This window comes from Conger conger, chromosome 1 (genome assembly GCF_963514075.1).
Source record: "Conger conger chromosome 1, fConCon1.1, whole genome shotgun sequence".
NCBI classification, from domain to species: domain Eukaryota; kingdom Metazoa; phylum Chordata; class Actinopteri; order Anguilliformes; family Congridae; genus Conger; species Conger conger.
The window spans coordinates 6,070,342-6,087,882 of record NC_083760.1 but is presented as its reverse complement, the minus strand read 5'-3'; the positions used below and the strand labels follow the sequence as shown (position 1 = coordinate 6,087,882).

Below are 17,541 nucleotides of genomic sequence, written 5' to 3'. Positions count from 1 at the left end.
ACCCCTGCTTTAAGACATAGCTTATCAATGATCTTCCACAGGAAAATATATTGTGCATGTTTCTTTAAAAACTGCATTAACATTGTTGTGCAGTTTACATTTAAGTACATTGGGCTCTAATACATGGGAGTCAGTAACGATGCTTATATCTGCAACAATATATCAAACTACAAGAGCCCATATCCGTTAAAAATTATGTATGCATAATTATCCTATCTGAAAATAAGGATTTTATTTGTTGAAAAGTATAGAATGAATATGCAAGAGAACACCAGAACAGTTCCCATCGGTCACTGTCCCCCCGCGGACAGCCAACAAGATCATTTTGAAGATTGTTCCTGAAATAAAAGGGACGCACGATCGACACACTATACAGACAATGCATCAAATAACAGGATTTTCATTTTAAAAATGACAACCATGGGTAGGTGATCACATTAGACGGATGTACAATCTGTGGAAACAAGGGTCTCTCTCGATTATCGGTGTAATATTGGGTGGATTTGTAGGCTATCCGAAGTATTGTACGGAACGCAACGAATGCTTAAATGTATATCAAAAGTTAAACGCAGGTTTGAATTTATTTAAACAAATGCCACTAAGAGATTGCCACAAGTGGTCGTCTGGGCTATTTTCAAAAGCAGTAACAAGCTAGCTGCAAGATCCATCTTAGATTCACGCTGGCTGTTCATGCATTACATGGCTCTTCGGTCGATAAACCGCATCATAAAATAAACGTTTCCGTTACTGACGGCACATTCAGTTTCTAAGGGTCAGTTTGAAACATGATATTTAACAATCACCGCTTTAAAAAACTCTAGTTTCAAAAAGATTTATGGTGCGAAACCAGGTCGTAGTCATAGGTATGCTCGCCGGAAGAACTGGTTCTGTAATGTGGCACCATGTCCGCATCATGTGGTTTTCCAGAAAACCCGGATTGGATCTTAGCTGTCAGCTGAGAAGACCAGCGTGATCGCCACAAATGCGTATTCTCTTTGTTGCCAATAAAAAGGTTCGTCTCGGTGGAGAATGACAAGCAGTTGAAATCACTCATGCAGCCACATAATCTACGGAATCATCCGGTAAAGCAAATGGTCGACGTCACATGTATTCATTTTCTTTTGTCCGAGGAACGGAACCCATGCAATCCAAGTTCCTGCAACGAGAGGTTCCTACACACACAATAAACATCAATTCCATTTAAAAAAAAATGTTTCACAAACAAATTAGACGGAACAAAATAAAATGTCAAAACATCGAGTCTTTCTACATTTAAGAACAGAGATAATCATACTCTTGTTTGGCATGTGCCTCGCGTGCAAACAGGTAGTCAATCTAGTCTTCAAAATGACTGCTAGCCAGCTAGCTAGCAAGGCAAATGAAACAATCCGTCAGTATTTCAAACTGTTAAACGCTCAGAATAGTTGATACAATCACAAGCAACGCTCCGTAATATAGTTTATGAACTAAGCACGATACATACTAAATTGAAAAGGCGGTAGACGCAGCAACAGTAATGAAAAGTATTCCACTCCATATTTTGGCATGTGCAACCCTCTGACACGACTGAAACTGCAAGCTTGCGGATGGATACGTGATATACACCGCTATACTACGGCTCGGCCGAGGGCGAACAGAAAGGGCGACTGCAAGACTAAAAAGCGAAAAGGAGAACTGCCATTAAGAACCGAAGTCTTTTTTTGGACACATTTAAAAAATACAAAACAGTATCCGCGTTTAAAACACCACAGCGATTATCAGACGAACGTAGGACGCCCGCCAAGACAGTGACTGAAGAAACGGGCGGAGAGGAATGTCAAAATAAGACGAAAAAAGGAAGCAGAGACGAGCAGCCAAACATCAGTCCTAACAGCGGTCTCCATTTTAACTGCTCGCCCGGTCTGCACCTCACGTGTCCTGGACTGTCTCTCTCACATGACCCGAGTGTTTGTCCCCGTGATCAGCACTTCCATCTCCGTCTCCGTGTCACTGAATATCACATTTTAAACGCGAAGCCCCATGGATATGCTAGAACAGACTCTGGATACCACCACAAGGTAATAACGCGTCCTTTTTACTCTTGTCTATCGTATCTCCCTGGCTCTTGAATGGCTTCCGCGGCCCAACCACCATTTTCTTGTACCGGCTCTGTGGAGCTTAACATTTTCGCCAAGTTAGGTGGTTTGATGCATAAGATAGCTTGCTGTGTTCTGCAGAGTCGTTTTTCTAGCCTGCTAATATTAGCGAGCTTGCAAGCCCTAGTTAGTGTTGTTACCGGTATGGTTCGCTTGATCTCCGTCTTGATGCATCACCAAGCTATGCATGGTGTAATGACATAAACATATGAGGAATTGATTACTTTCAAGTTACTTATAATAACTTGGACTATTGCTGTTGTTGTTGTAGCCGGTTGGATAAATAGGCTTACTCGCCGGCTAGAGCTAGCTAGATGAATTCGAGTGAGGTGGATTTTAATAAAAATTAAAATTCGATTTTAATTAGCTTGTTCTGCTAGTGCAGTAAGTTAGCGGCTCAACGTTTCGAAATCGGCTGATTTCCTGTACTAATTAGACTAGCTAGCCTACAATATAACTAGCTTATTATAATTATTATCTATCAAAATTTGGATTTTGGACATCAGTGGTCTTTGCTAACCGTAACTAGGCTATCCAGCTATTAGTCTAGCTTTGTTACCCAGAACAATTCTTAGTGAGGTAGGTTAACTCGAGCTAAAGTTTGACAATACGTTGACAGTTTGCTTGCTGGATTGTAGCATTTAATTATTACACAAATAAACATATAGTCTATACATTTTTGAAGTCTCGTTGGGATAAAAATGAAGAATCACTTGCTAGCTATCGGCGCTGTTTATTTATGGATCCTCTGGCTATGTGATGATGGTGGCGCTTATACATTGTCTGCTCGTGAAATATGAAGTTAACTGGAACGGACCGTGCAACTGTGCTGGCACTACGAGAATATCACTTTGCGTATACACTCACCGGCGACTTTATTGGGTATGCCTAGGGCGTCTACCTGGTACCCCTAGAACAGTCCGAATTCCCCGCGTCATGGATTCAATGAGGTGCTGTAAATATTATTTACATTATATATATATATATATATATATATATATATATATATATATATATAATACACACACACACACAGGACCAGCTTGAGACGTGTGCTTTGTGACATGGTACATTATCCTGCTAGAAGTATCCATTTGGGGAAAAAAGGCAGACTGTGGCCATAAAGGCATGCACATGGTCAGCAACAATACTGAGGTATGCGGTGGCAATGAAATGATGCTCGGTTAGTATTAAGGGACATTAACGCATGCCAAATAAATATTCCCCTCACCATTACATGGCTCAGGCAGTAAGAGCGGTCACCTAACCCCCAAATGCTCCTGACGAGCTGGTCGGCGCCTTGCATGGCAGCCGATCGCCGTCGGTGTGCGAGTGTGTGTATGAATGGGTGAATGAGAAGCATCAATTGTACAGCGCTTTGGATAAAGGCGCTATATAAATGCCAGCCATTTACCATTTACCACCACCGTTGATACTCAGCTTTTGATTTGTGGCCTTTTCGTTCGCTTTAACAAGTCTACCCGTTCTCCTCTGACCTCTCTCTTTAACAAGGCGTTTTTACAAGGCCACAGAACTGCAGCTTACTGGATGTTTTTTTCTTTATTGCACCATTCACTTACTGTAAACGCCAGAGACTGTAGTGCAGGCAGCTGTTCCTAAGATGCTGGCAGTTACAATCATACCGTGGTCAAAGTTGCCTAGATTAGGCTTCTAGCCTATTCTAATGTTTGGTCAAACAAAAAAAATGTCTGCATGTTTTATATGTGAATCTGTAGCCACTAGACGCATGATTTGCTGTTTGAAGGAGAAGGCTGTTTGCCTTAATTATCAGGTGTGCCTAATAAAGTGGTTGGTTTGTGTGTGTACACCCTTCATCCAGCTGCTGAGTGAACTAAGCCCTCAACTGAGATCTATGTCCTCACATACTGTCTTTAAAAAACATTTGAAAAAATATCTGATGTCTACCTAATCTGCTACTAAATATTCATCTCAGTTATTTGTTTCTCTTCTTCTTGTATCATCCCATGTTTAGTCATCATCCTATGTTGTCTTTTTTTTTCTCATATCATCCTATGTTCAATCATCATCCTATGTCTGTTTCTTCGTTTTCGTATCATCCTATATTCAATCATCATCCTATGTTGTCTGTTTTTTTCTTTCTTATATCATTTTATGTTTAATCATCATCCTATGTTGTCTGTTTCTTCTTTCTTATTTCATTTTATGTTTAATCATCATTCTTTGTTGTCTGTTTCTTCTTCCTTATATCATCTTATGTTTAATCATCACTCTATGTTGTCGGTTTCTTCTTTCTTATATCATCTTAGTAAGTAGTAAGTGTTGGTTAGGTGTGGAGCTCTGTACAAGCCTGTTAGGGCTTCGCTCCCACCTTGCACAGATTTGTACTAAAATTTGTGCTAAATAAATAAACAAATAGCTAAATGTGTGTGCCAGACTGTGCAACATCGTTCAGTGAGAGGAGCTGCTGTCTCCCCCTTTTTTAATTCTCCCGACTTTTAAACACTGTGAAATGACAAACATCCGTCCCCTTTCTCTTGCAGTCACGAGAAACAAGAGGAGGAGGTTGTGCAGATTACGGAAGGTAAGATTCGACCCCGTTTTATTTAACCCGGGACTTTAACTACTGCTCGCTAACTTTACAAGCTAACGACGAGTCGAATAGGCACGTGCGGACAGCCCTGTACGACTCTAGGTTGTGCCCACAGTGGTGCTCTGTGAGACTCCTTAGAGACATCAGTTGACTTCAATCCAGTTAATTAAATTTGGTGAAAGGGGGGTTTTCTTACTGTACTTGCTTTGATGGAAAAAAAAACAAAAAAAAAAAAAAACGTTGAGGACCTTTCAAAGGCAGAAGCGGTTCAAACGCTTCTGAACAGTGGCTGCATTGTTTCAGCACTTGTGGTGTGGGTTTTTTTTTCTCGTATTGTTGAAGCTACGGTGTAGTTACGGCTGTCCACGTTTACTGTAAATAGAAAAGGCTGCAGTTTCCCCGAATCGGTTACCACAACCCCCCTCCATGTTACCCCCCCCAATCTCACGCCCCACAGGGGATAACGGCGGAGGAGCTGAGCAGACGGTTACCATAGCAGGAGTACCGCAGGCTGCAGCGTTCGTCGACCACAACATCCAGTACCAGTTTCGCACGGAGAACAGCGGTGGACAGGTAACACCCGTTTAAAAAATAAACAAATAAATAAAAAAACTACAAAATTACTACAAATGCCTTGCATTACGTTATGGTTATTTTAGCTGACGTTTTTTTTTTATATCCAAAGCTATGTGCAGTCGGTTTGACTAAGCAGGGGCCAATGTTCCCTGGAGCAATGTGTGTCAATCATCCAACAGCTGATCTTAATGTGGCTATCCTGGGGCTTTAGCCACCAATCACCCCCGGTCCAAGTCAAGCACTTCAGCCACTGGGCTACAGACTGCCCCCTGCAAGGATGCCCTACCCCCCTGCCAGGACGCTTCATGGTTATAAGACTGCTTTCTGGACCAGACTGCTTTCATATAGGGACCAGTCTATCGCCTAGTGGCTAAGGTGCATGACTGGGACCCGGAAGGTTGGTGGTTCAAGCCCCGGTGTAGCCACGATAAGATCCGCACAGCTGTTGGGCCCTCGAGCAAGGCCATTATCCCCGCATTGCTCCAGGCGGGGATTGTCCCCTGCTTAGTCTAATCAACCGTAAATTGCTTTGGATAAAAGCCTCTCCTAAATTGCAAATTATTAGGTATTATTAGCTCAGAATGTATTGAAATCTCATGCCTTGAATCAGTCCAATGCATCGTGGCGAACTTGGTAAATAGTTCAGAGCAGAACTGAAAATGTCTTTATTCAGTGCGGATGCTTGATTGGGGGGCCTCGCGGTTTGTCGTGAAACCACAGGAGTGGTTTTGTGGACCGGGACTGCTACTGTAAAAGGCCTGTTGTCCCCCCCCCCCCCCAATGGATGGGAGAGGTTAGCCTGGTTGCTAGCGGCCTGCGCTAATCTAACGGTGACGTGTTGGGGCTCAGCTTGTCACGGGAGGGCCGACGTTAACTGTAAACACTGCTGAATGGTGCAGTCATGTGATTCCAATCCCTCACTGTGGCTCGTGTCACATGTCAGTCAGGAGGTGGGTCACATGACGGGGGTAATTCTGCCGACCAAAATAACAAGTGCGCTCTTCCTGAACAAGGCCCGCTTTTGACTGAATATTAGATCAGGTGCCGGCTGCGGTGGTGTGTTTCAGCCGGTGTGTGACAGACGGGAGGAGATGGCTTTGCGGTGAGAGGGGACTGGCCATGGTCAGTGTGTCCCATGTACTCAGCCATAGGGGCTGCTGGGGATCCAGTCGACACCAGGACCCCAGGGAATTATCCGACTGTTGCAATGCTGGGGTTGTTTGCTTATCCGACGGCGCTGTCTGCGGTGTCTCGAATCTGGACCGAGGGATCCCGCAGAAAAGCTGTATCCTAATGGAAATTAAACTTCCATGTGTTCCTTGAATGGGACTTATGAATTTATATGAATGTGATGACTGGACTTCTCTGTCTCAGTGCTGTAGCTGTGCTTTGGGGGAAAGCCTGACCGGGAGATCGGCACTGATTTTTGCCTGTTTTGTTTCGTGCAGTGATGAATTCGTGTTCTGACTGGTTCGGTTATCACCTTTGGTGTGAATGGCCTGGTTCCTCGTCATGGTCCGACCCACACGGAGTTCTCCTGGAGTACTGTGGGATTGTGGGGCGGGTGTGTGCCGGGGTAATGCTCAGGGTTTGCAGAGAAAAAGGGCTAACGCTGCCCTCCCCTCTAACTCCTCCTCCAGCTTCATGCCCCGCCCCTCTCCCCTCCGCTGCAGGTGACGTACCGCGTCGTCCAGGTAACGGACCAGCAGCTCGAGGCCGGGGACGACGGGGGAGGGGCGGTCAGCGTCGTCTCGACCGCCGCCTTCACTGGGGCACAGCAAGCCGTGGCTCAGGTACCGTCATAGCAACCGGGTTACACCTGTGCAGGTACCGTCATAGCAACCGGGTCACACCTGAACCAATACAGTCATAACAACCAGGTCGCACCTGAACCAATACAGTCATAGCAACCGGGTCACACCTGAACCAATACAGTCATAGCAACCAGGGCACATCTGAACCAATACAGTCATAGCAACCGGGTTACACCTGTGCAGGTACCGTCCTAGCAACCAAGTCACACCTGAACCAATACAGTTATAGCAACCGGGTTACACCTGTGCAGGTACCGTCCTAGCAACCAGGTCACACCTGAACCAATACAGTCATAGCGACCAGGTCACACCTGAACCAAAACAGTCATAGAAACCAGGTTACACCTGTGCAGGTACTGTCCTAGCAACCAGGTCACACCTGAACCAATACAGTCATAGCGACCAGGTCACACCTGAACCAATACAGTCATAGAAACCAGGTTACACCTGTGCAGGTACTGTCCTAGCAACCAGGTCACACCTGAACCAATACAGTCATAGCGACCAGGTCACACCTGAACCAATACAGTCATAGCAACCAGGTCACACCTGAACCAATACAGTCATAGCGACCAGGTCACACCTGAACCAATACAGTCATAGCAACCAGGTCACACCTGGGCAGGTATTGTCACGGCAACCAGGTCACACCTGCGCAGGTGCTGTCATGGCAACCAGGCCACACCTGCATAGGTAATGTAGCAACTAGGTTACACATGCACCTGTCATTCAGTGGTCTACTGTCTGTAGTGCTTCTGTATTTTATGTCTGCAGATTTAACTGTGGTCTAACCTTGTTCCTTTGCTGTGTGTGTGTGTGTGTGTGGTTGTATGGTGTGTGTGTGTGTGTGTGTGTGTGTGTGTGTGTGTGTGTGTGGTTGTATGGTGTGCGTGTGCCCCTCAGGCAGTGATACAGAACCCCTTCAGTAATGGGGGAAGCCCGGTGGGGGACCCTGTGGGGGGGGAGACGCGCTTCGCCTACTTCCCCACGGCAACCGTGAGCGACGGCACGGCAACCGCAGTATCTGTGCAGGCTACTGCTGATCCCACTCTCACACAGGCAGGGGGTGAGTACACACGCACACGCACACGCACACGCACACACGCACACACACACACTCACGCACTCACGCACACGCATACCACACACACACACACACACACACCACACCACACCACACCACACACACACACACACACACACACCCACTCACCACACACACACACACACACACACACACACACACACACACCCCACACTCACACTCACACCACACAAACCACACACACCCTCACACACATACACACATACACACACACCACACACACACTCACCACACACATACACACACGCACACACACACACACACACTCACACACCCACCCACACACACCACACACACTCACACTCACACCACACAAGCCACACACACACTCACACACTCACACACACGCACACGCACACACACACCACACACACACACACACACACACAGACTCACACACACACACACAGACTCACACACACACACACACACACACACACACACACCCACACACACACACACACACACCACACACACCACACACACACACGCTCCCTGGCTCATTACGGCGATGGCTTCAGCAGGGATTTGGCCGTGCGGAGATGAGTGCAGTGTACACCTGTTAAAACAGGCGGCTCTAATGGCGTTTTATCGCGGCTGTATCTGTACGGAACATTAGCTCTCCCGCCGCGACCTTGCCTCGTCAGCACAGCGGATTTTACGGCTCCGCAAATCAGCCGAAATCTGCCAGGCGTCCCCGCCTCCCGCCCGGGCCCCGAGCCTCGCTCCGCGCCACCCGGCCGCGATTAAGCGCCCATTAATTAGATTAAAGAGAGGCCGTCCTAACGAGTCCGCCGCAGTCCAACAAATCCCCGCATTAACCCGCTGGATTAGTCTGCAGAGTTACGACGCTGCCGGAAAACCGAAGGCACCGCGGGCCGTTTCTTGGGCTAAGGTCTGCGGTGTTCCTATGCACACGGATGCGGGACACGCTGGAATTCGGGGGGGGATTGGGAGGTGGGGGGGGGGGGTTTGGTGGCCTCTCCCTCAGTCAGAGTTAAATGAGTTAATTAGCGGAGATTCCTCGTTACGTGACTAATTGACCTGGTTCAGGTAGTACAGTCAGAGGAGGGTTGCTGATGCTTTTTCAATAGGGGGGGTGTGTGAATTGGCTGCTTGGCCGTTTCTCAGCGGGCGTGCTTATTTATGGGTTGCGTATTTACCGTTCAGGGCCGTCAGTGTTTATGAGTGAGTGTGTGTTGGAGTGGCCAGGTGTGGTAATGTGAGGTGTGGTAATGTGAGGTGTGACGGGCGCGTTAGCGGGATGGCGTCCTCACGCTGGCTGGCAGAGCGAGATTGGCGGCTCATTACGGCGCGTTTCCGCGGTAACGGAATTGAGCGGGGCAGAGGGAGGGGGGCGCTGTGGCCCCCCCCCCCCCCTCCGCGGAGCTCCGTGTGGGGTGATCGGGAGAGCGCTGACGCGGTCCCGCCAGACTCCCGTAATGCCGTTGGGGGCGCCTCGTAGCCCGGAGCTGCGGGTGGGAGACACAGCCAATCACGGGCCGTAGAAACAATATAGACCCGGGGTTACATCACCCGCTGACTACCCAAGTTTCTGGGCCCCACCATGTTGCACAGTGTTGAGGCAGAAGCTGACATGGCTCCTCCACTCCACTGCCTGAGAGAGAGAGAGAGAGAGAGAGAAACTCTGCAGTGATGTAAACAATCCCTCATTCATCCCCAGCATATCGCTGTATTGTCCTAATCACACAATAACTTAAAGTTCAGCACATGGGGGAGGCGTTAGACGAAGAAAAAAAACACTGGATGTGACAAAAATAATAATAATAATTGTGGGGGGGAAAAAATAAATAAATATCGACATGAATTTTAGCTGTATTGTTCCCATTGACTTGCATCGGTGGCTGAAACTGCTCCACTAACGGCGCCGTCTCTCGGCGAGACCAGGAAACGAGCCTCAAATACCAGGCCCGGTTCTGGGCGCCCGGTGACGACCCGCCGCGGTTCTCCCGTCCCGCCGGTCGTTCCTGGTCCTGGCGTTTAGCGGTTATCGTTTTCCCCCCCGACCCGATCGTCTGCTTTGAGATAGCGAGAACACGAACACGTCGATACCCCTCGCCGGGGAGCGGAGACGTGCTTTAATGCCCTTCCGTACCCCACAGAGCCGGCGTCGGGGCGGCTGTTCTGACTGACTGATATGTAAATTATTTTCGTCGTGCTGCCTATCAAGGAATCTCTCCGTTAGATTACTGGACCCATTTATCCGGCGCTGATAATCACTCCGAACTGCGCTGCCAGCCAGATAATAAAAAGGCAATTTAGTGAAATGCGCTCAAGGCACCTGTAACACGATCAAACGGATACTGTCCCCGGACGGGCGGGCGAGCGCTCGCTGATACATCATCGCGGAAACGAGCGACTCCAGGGTGCGCTGCGCTCTCTCACCAAACAAACAACGAGATTTATAACGGCCAGGGCTGATTGGCCGCCGTCACAAGGGCGATGTCAAGGTGGATTTTGAAGACGGATTTTGGAGAAGATTTTTTTTTTTTTGTAAGGCTCGTTGATATCAGTGAACCTCTGTTCTCATTGGCTGGTTGGCTCTAACGAACTGAACGGCGTCCGTGCCGAGAGATTGGATTGGTCGAGGCTCCAGTGTGTGTCGTGCCTAAGCAAACGAGTTGTGTTGTCCCAACTGCACGGCACTCCAAACGACTGATCGATTGTGTGGATTTATTTGGCGACTGCCTTTTTGATATTTTCGTCGTTGTTGTTATAGCGCCTTCAACTCCTGTATAATCCGCGTAGCAAGGGAAATGTCATTTTCCACAATATGGGACATTTAAAGGGTTAAGTATTGCAGTGTTTTGACTGTAGGGGATGACATGTTCTGGTGTTCCTCTTCCCCCCCCCCCCCCCCCCCCAGGTCAGTTTTACGTGATGATGACCCCCCCTGATGTCCTGCAGTCAGGCACCCCCCGAACTATCGCCCCCCGCACACACGCCTACTCCACGTGAGTATCCCCCCCTCTCACACACACACACACACACAAGCGCATGCACGCATACGTTCCGCAGGGCGTGGACGGAAGGTTCCGGGTGCACGGCTGTCCGAGTCACTCCAGGCCACAGCAACAGCCTTTCGCTTTGCGGTGTCAGGGTTCACCGCCCCCCAAATTCGGCCCAATACTGTCAAACTGAGGTTCGCACAGAAAGGTGTGAATACGTGTGTACAAACTCCACTTAAATGGGCAGTTTCACTCTGGAGAACAGACCAGCAGATGACATAATAGCAAATAATTGCTCAGTGTAATAATAGTAATTTCATTTCATTTGAGGAGTACTCAAGTACATTTGTCCTTCTCAGGGACCTGTATTCATAAAGCATCAGAGCTGATCTGAAGCCAGATTCTCCCTGTCTAACCTCATCTATCATGAGCTAAAAGGCAAATAAAAGACTTTAGAGTTCATATCAGCACTCTGGTCTGACACATTTTCAATTTTGGCCCTCGTCTGGTTTAACAATGTGTCTGGATCGTCCAGAATGTGTTGATCTGGGTCAGTGGCACCATGGAGAGGAGCTTTCAAACCTGCAGCCCCCCGGAACAGCCACACCCGTTCTCCTCTCCTCTCCCCGCTCTGCTCCTGTTCTCCAGACCTGCTGGTCTTCATGCTGGGCTAGCCCTCTCACTGCTTCCACTGTCTCCTGCATCACCTGAGTCATTATAACGACACATTTTTTGTTCGATATTCCTAATTGTCAACGCTGTGGTGAAAAGATAATTGTGTTGTTAGTGGATCGGGGCTCCCTTGTGTTCTTCACGGCAGCCTTGAGACCGGTGGATGTAAAGGCTCCATCGATCTCAGGCCTGGTGTTGCTGCTGCTGCTGCTGCTGCTTCAGTGGGCCTAATGAGCCTAGGTGTTACCGTGGTGACGCAGAGACACGGGGGGGGCAGTCAGAACCTGTCCCGGTCCGGTCCGGATAGTCACACCCTTCCTCTGCCCCTCTGCCCAGAGCTCGGTCTCCCAGCATGCTCCGGGGTTTACGGTTTGGGGGAGAACTGGCGCTCTAACGCCCAGCGATCGCGAAGCACCGCTCTGTTATTGGCTGTACTGGGGCCAAGGCGTGGGCTTTAATTCGCTGGCGTATTTAACCTTTTAATTCTGTGAGCTCTGGGACAGCTGAAGGGTGTGGATATGCGTGTGTGTTCATCTGTAAACTGCAGTGTGTGTGAGTGTGAGTGTGAGTGTGTGTGAGTGTGTGTGAGTGTGTGTGTGAGTGTGTGTGAGTGTGTGTGAGTGTGTGTGAGTGTGTGTGAGTGTGAGTGTGAGTGTGAGTGTGAGTGTGAGTGTGAGTGTGAGTGTGAGTGTGAGTGTGTGTGTGTGTGTGTGTGTGAGAATGTGCTTCTGTGCATGTGTGTGTTAATATATAAACTGCAGTGTGGGGTGAGCTGCGGCTTGTGTGTGTGTGTGTGTGTGATTGAGTGTGAGTGTGTGAGAGAATGTGTTTCTGTGCATGTGTGTTTTTTTTTTTGTTTTTTTTACATATGTGTGTTTATGTAATATGTGCACATTTGTTTGTGTGCATGTGTGTGCTTTTTCTTATGTGTGTGTGTTTGTTTTTGAGCGTATGTGTGTGCTGTTTGTTTGTGTGTGTCTATGCATCCATGTGTGTTTCAGAAACTCCTTCTCCTCTTCCTCAGTGATGAAGGCACACTCCTGTAATCAGGTAGCAGTGGTCAGTGGTCAGAGACAGTGCCCTGGCCCTTTAACATGGTGATTCGATGGGCTAGGTTTTTGATTGGTTTTCCTTCACCCCCTCTGATCTAAATCTGTGGGACAGTGCCTGTTGAGAGAACGCATGGGGGATATATTCAGCGCAGACCCTGGAAAGTCCCTTTAAGCAGAATCGGACCATGCAGTCCGCCAAAAGCCTGATCGGTTCAGCCTTAACGCTGCTCAATTTTTAGTCTCGCAGCAAAGAAACCCCAGAGAAAATCATAATGCAAGAGTCCTCGCAAGGAGATTGTCTTCAAATTCGAATAAAAATGTATGAAGCTACATTGTGTACATTGTGTAGGCCCACGAAAATCTCATTTCGGCATTTTTTGTGAGAAATTGCAAGAACATTGATGTCATCTCAGAATGTTTCACAATAATCTCAAAGGCACAAAACGAATCCTAAATCTCATTTTGTCATATATATTTGTTCAGGGTCTGTAAAATATACTCCTTGGAGAGCCGGGGTGTAGAATAGTCTACAATCTGTATCTGACTGCATCAGATTGGTTTGGTCACGTAGGGACATTCTGAACCAGTGGGAGTTCAAGTCCAGGTTTTGTATTCAGAAAGTAGCATTCAGGCCTGTCCACACCAAGAACAATAACTATAACCACAACTATATTTATAGATACATTGTTGTTAAAATAAAGTGGATGACACCACAACTCTAACGACAATGACCGTGACAAACAATATCTTTAGGATCGCATTTAGAGAGGTGTTCGGCGAGCTGCATGAGTGATTTGACAGCCAATCAAAATCCATCCGAATTTACAGGGCGTCGCATTCAAAATGGCTGTTCATTAACATTATCGTTCATCAGTGTGGATACTCGCATCGTTACTGTTATTGTCATGTTTATAGTTGCAGTTTTGGTGTGGACGGGCTGTCTACTACGAGCGCTGATCTCGGGTCAGATTACTGCTGTCCACAGCCTGGCCTTGTCCATTGTGGCCAGCAAGGCCGGACTGATCCCAGATCAGCTCTCCTCCTGTGGTGAACCTCGGCCCAGGTGTTGATGATGACATCACGCCGGTGCTGTTTTCCAGGGCTGTGTCGTCCTCTTGAGTGCTGCGTGTCTCTGGGGTGTGTAGGCTCGACAGTATCGGTTAATGAGGCAGCCAATTACTCTCTCTCACACACACACACACACTCTCACACACACACACACACTCACACTCACACACACACCCGTGGGACTGCGAAGAGTGTGTGAGAGAACCTTCCGGACACTGCTGCATGGTGTGTGTGTGTGTGTGTGTGTGTGTGTGTGTGTGTGTGTGTGTGTGTGTGTGTGTGTGTGTGTGTGTGTGTGTGTGTGTGTGTGTGTGTGTGTGTGTGTGTGTGTGTGTGTGAGAGAGGGGCAGTTCTGTGACTTCTGCTTCAGTGTTGGGATTCTCAGTCTTTCAATGTTGATTTTTGTTTTTATGTTTTTTTGGGGGTTTTTTTCATCTCTTGATCTCTTGATTTTCCTCCCAATCATCTGTAACAAATGCAATTGCTTCATTGTTGATGAATTGTTGCAAATATATTTTATGTCATACCTGTTTATATTGAATAACCAAAAAAAAAACAAAAAAAAAACATGAAATGAACCAAAAAAAAAAACAAACAAAAAAAAACTTACTGTCCGCAGAGATGAAAACGAGATGCTGCAACATGACTTAAACTGGTGAGGATAACTTTCAAATACCTAACTGCCACACGCTACCGACCCAGAATCTCCCTCCCTCCCCCTCTCCCCTTCCCCCCGCCTTCTACCGCCACGGTGATTCTGTTTTAGATAGCGATATGATTCCTGTGTTCTGTGTACCGGGGATGTAGGGGTGTGTTTCTAATTGAGGGGTTGTAAGGGTTTGAGTGCTGCGTTGTTGGGAACGTACTCTGTGTGCTACACCAGGCCTCCTTGTAAGATGTCGGCCCCAGCTCGATGCTTGACGTGGATTAATTAAAGCGTAGCCCAGTGGGGAGGGGGGCGGGGGGGGGGTGTGTGTGGGGGGTTTGGAGAGAGGAGGAAAGGGGGGAAGGAGGGGGGGTGTTTGGAGAGAGGAGGAAAGGGGGGAGGGGGGGTGTTTGGAGAGAGGCGTCGCGTGAAGCGCCAGAAAGCAGCCACTTCCCCTGAGCAGCATCTGGTTTTCAGAACTGCAATTAGACTTAATCAGCTCTGCAAACGGCCGACGGTCCTCCGTGTATTAAAACAAAGGGCAGCGGAACGCGTCGGAGGACCTATCCCACAGTGCTCCAGTCTGCTGGCTGCTTATCTGCGTCTTCTTTGTGCGAACAGTTGCGCTTCTGTGTCAGTCGTGCCATTGTTCTGTGGTGGCCCCCCCCTTTTCATAGCAGAATCTCTTACTGTTCCGCACACTCAAGACGTGATAGCGTAGGTTTAGACCTCTACAATAAAAAGTTTTACCATGATCCTCACGTCAGTCAGTTTGGTGTACGCCAGGAACCTCAAACTCGAATTCCGGAGGGGCCGCAGTGCCTGCTGGTTTTTTAGGTGCATTTCAGCACTTACGTAAAAACCTTATTTAATTTGGCTAATGGACTGCACATTTCTCTCCGAGGCCTAACCCGGCCTCTGATTGCATTAAAAACGAAACGTTAGAGACCAGCAGACACCACCGCCCCGCGGGCTTCCTGTTCGACGTCACCGGTGCAGACTCTCTGAAGCGTTCGACTGATGGAGGCTTGCGGCGGTCGCCTTAAGTGTGCCAGTCCTTCGTCTCGTGCACGAGAGCGGGGGAAAAGGGCCACGCCACGCGCCTCAACCCCGCCCCTGTCCGTCCGTCTGTCTTGCAGGAAAATGGACGGGCCACGGACGCCGAGGGACGAACGGAGGCGAGCGCAGCACAACGAAGGTGAACTACATTACCCACGATGCATTGCGTTACATTACATCTCATCCAGAGCGACGTACTGGAGCAATGCAGGGTTAAGGGGCCTCGCTCAAGGGCCCAACGGCTGTGCGGATCTTATTGTGGCTACACCGGGGATCGAACCACCGACCTTGCAGGGTCCCAGTCATTTACCTTCACCAGTACGCTACAGGGGATAGCGCATCGTGACGGACGGGGCGTTTAGCAGCTTGAATCAAGCGAAAGCGCTGAAGACAACGCTCCTGTTAACCGCTGTAGGAGGTGGGTGGGCGGTGGTGTAGTTTGCGCGTGTGGCCACCGGAGGGCGCCCCGGGTGAGGCTGTCGTACTGTGCTCCGGCACTGCAGGGGCTCCTCTGCGTACACGCTGCCCTCTCCGCTCCGAAATAATCCGGGGCGCCCGTCAGCTGACGTCCTGACTGCTGAGACGTAAGAAAAGTACAGAGCCAGGGATCAAATCTGGAATCTGATTGGCCCCTCTGAACTGTGCCTCCCGCTACTGACGAGAGCAATTAGTGGCAAAGGGCAAACCGCAAACTATGTGCTGGTATCAGTTCCCTTTTTCAGGTTTTTTTGTTTGTTTTTGGCACTCTTCCGTCGCGGCGTACATGAAAACAGCGTCGCAAGTAAGTGGGCTGTTGGTGTTGTCACGCGCTGTGAATTAGCCACCGTGGCTGTAATGTACACTGGCTTTTAAGAGCTGCCGGCGTTCATTAGTATCGAGTGGATATCAGCACTTCCCATCTCACAGTGGTTGCCCGTGGGGTAAATTCGCCCGTCTCTGTTGCTTTAATAGCCGTCCTGTATGTACCGTGCGCGTGCTCCTGTAATTGGGTTCAGTCTGTCATTTCACGCCTGCGTTAGTGGTGTAAAACAGCAGCCAGACGTGGCCTCCGTCAGGGGGAGAGGGCGAGACAGAGGGAGAGGGAGAGGGAGATGGTGAGAGAGAGAGAGAGGGAGGGAGGGTGAGAGAGAGAGACAAAAGACAGAAAAAGGCGCGTAGGAGAACCAGACAAGAGTTTTTGTACAAATAACAGGGCCGATTTGAACGCCGCCCATTGATTTCCGTTTGGTTCGCCCGTTTGAAAAGGCCACTTGCAGCGTGAGGCCAGACCAGGTGCAGTACCTCCTGCTGCCAGCAGGGGGGACCAGCAGGCCAGGTAAACGCTTCCAGAGGAAGGAGTCAGTTTAACGCCGGGACCCCAGCCGAACGGGGAGAGCAGCTAACGCAGACGGTGGACGTCCACGAGAAACGATGGAGTGAAATGCAGATCGCATCGCTCTGTGAAATGGCAGCAATGTATGTGTGTGTGTGTTCACACGCTGATTAAACAAACACCGAGCTGTGTATCTGTCCATCAGCCAGCTGAATGCCAGAAGCACAGAGGAATTGAGAGGGGGATAATGGTTCTGGGTGGTTGGAGGAGTTTTGAGTTTTCAAACATTTTCGTTTGATAACTCAAAAGGCAGGGCTGCCCAAACCTGTTCCTGGAGATCTGCCGTCCTGTAGGTTTTCACTTCAACCCTAACAAAGCACCCCTCACTCAACAGCTAGAGCAGGGCTCCCCAACCCTGTTCCTGAGATCTATGTACTCCAGAATTCGTGGTGTTGGTGAATCTTTGCACCCCTGGCGGTAAAACGCTCCTTCTTTGTGTTGACAGTGGAGAGGCGGAGGAGGGACAAGATTAACAACTGGATCGTCACCCTCTCCAAAATC

General features: G+C 48.7%; 1 protein-coding gene across 5 annotated transcripts in view; it reads left to right on the top strand.

Moving 5' to 3' along the window:
* Nucleotides 1-1,395: 1,395 nt before the first annotated feature.
* Nucleotides 1,396-17,541, top strand: part of LOC133131422 (upstream stimulatory factor 2) — an 18,634-nt gene continuing 2,488 nt past the window's right edge. The window contains exons 1-9 of one of the 5 annotated variants that reach the window (XM_061246819.1): nt 1,396-2,057; nt 4,658-4,698; nt 5,165-5,280; nt 6,924-7,076; nt 8,001-8,163; nt 11,090-11,177; nt 14,583-14,618; nt 15,749-15,807; nt 17,486-17,541. The exon at nt 17,486-17,541 is cut by the window's right edge and continues 39 nt beyond it. In XM_061246819.1, coding sequence (XP_061102803.1) covers nt 2,020-2,057; nt 4,658-4,698; nt 5,165-5,280; nt 6,924-7,076; nt 8,001-8,163; nt 11,090-11,177; nt 14,583-14,618; nt 15,749-15,807; nt 17,486-17,541 — 750 coding nt within the window. In that variant the 5' untranslated portion in view covers nt 1,396-2,019. The remainder of the gene's footprint in view (nt 2,058-4,657; nt 4,699-5,164; nt 5,281-6,923; nt 7,077-8,000; nt 8,164-11,089; nt 11,178-14,582; nt 14,619-15,748; nt 15,808-17,485) is intronic. The other 4 variants (XM_061246790.1, XM_061246798.1, XM_061246805.1 and 1 more) reach the window with 4 other exon arrangements.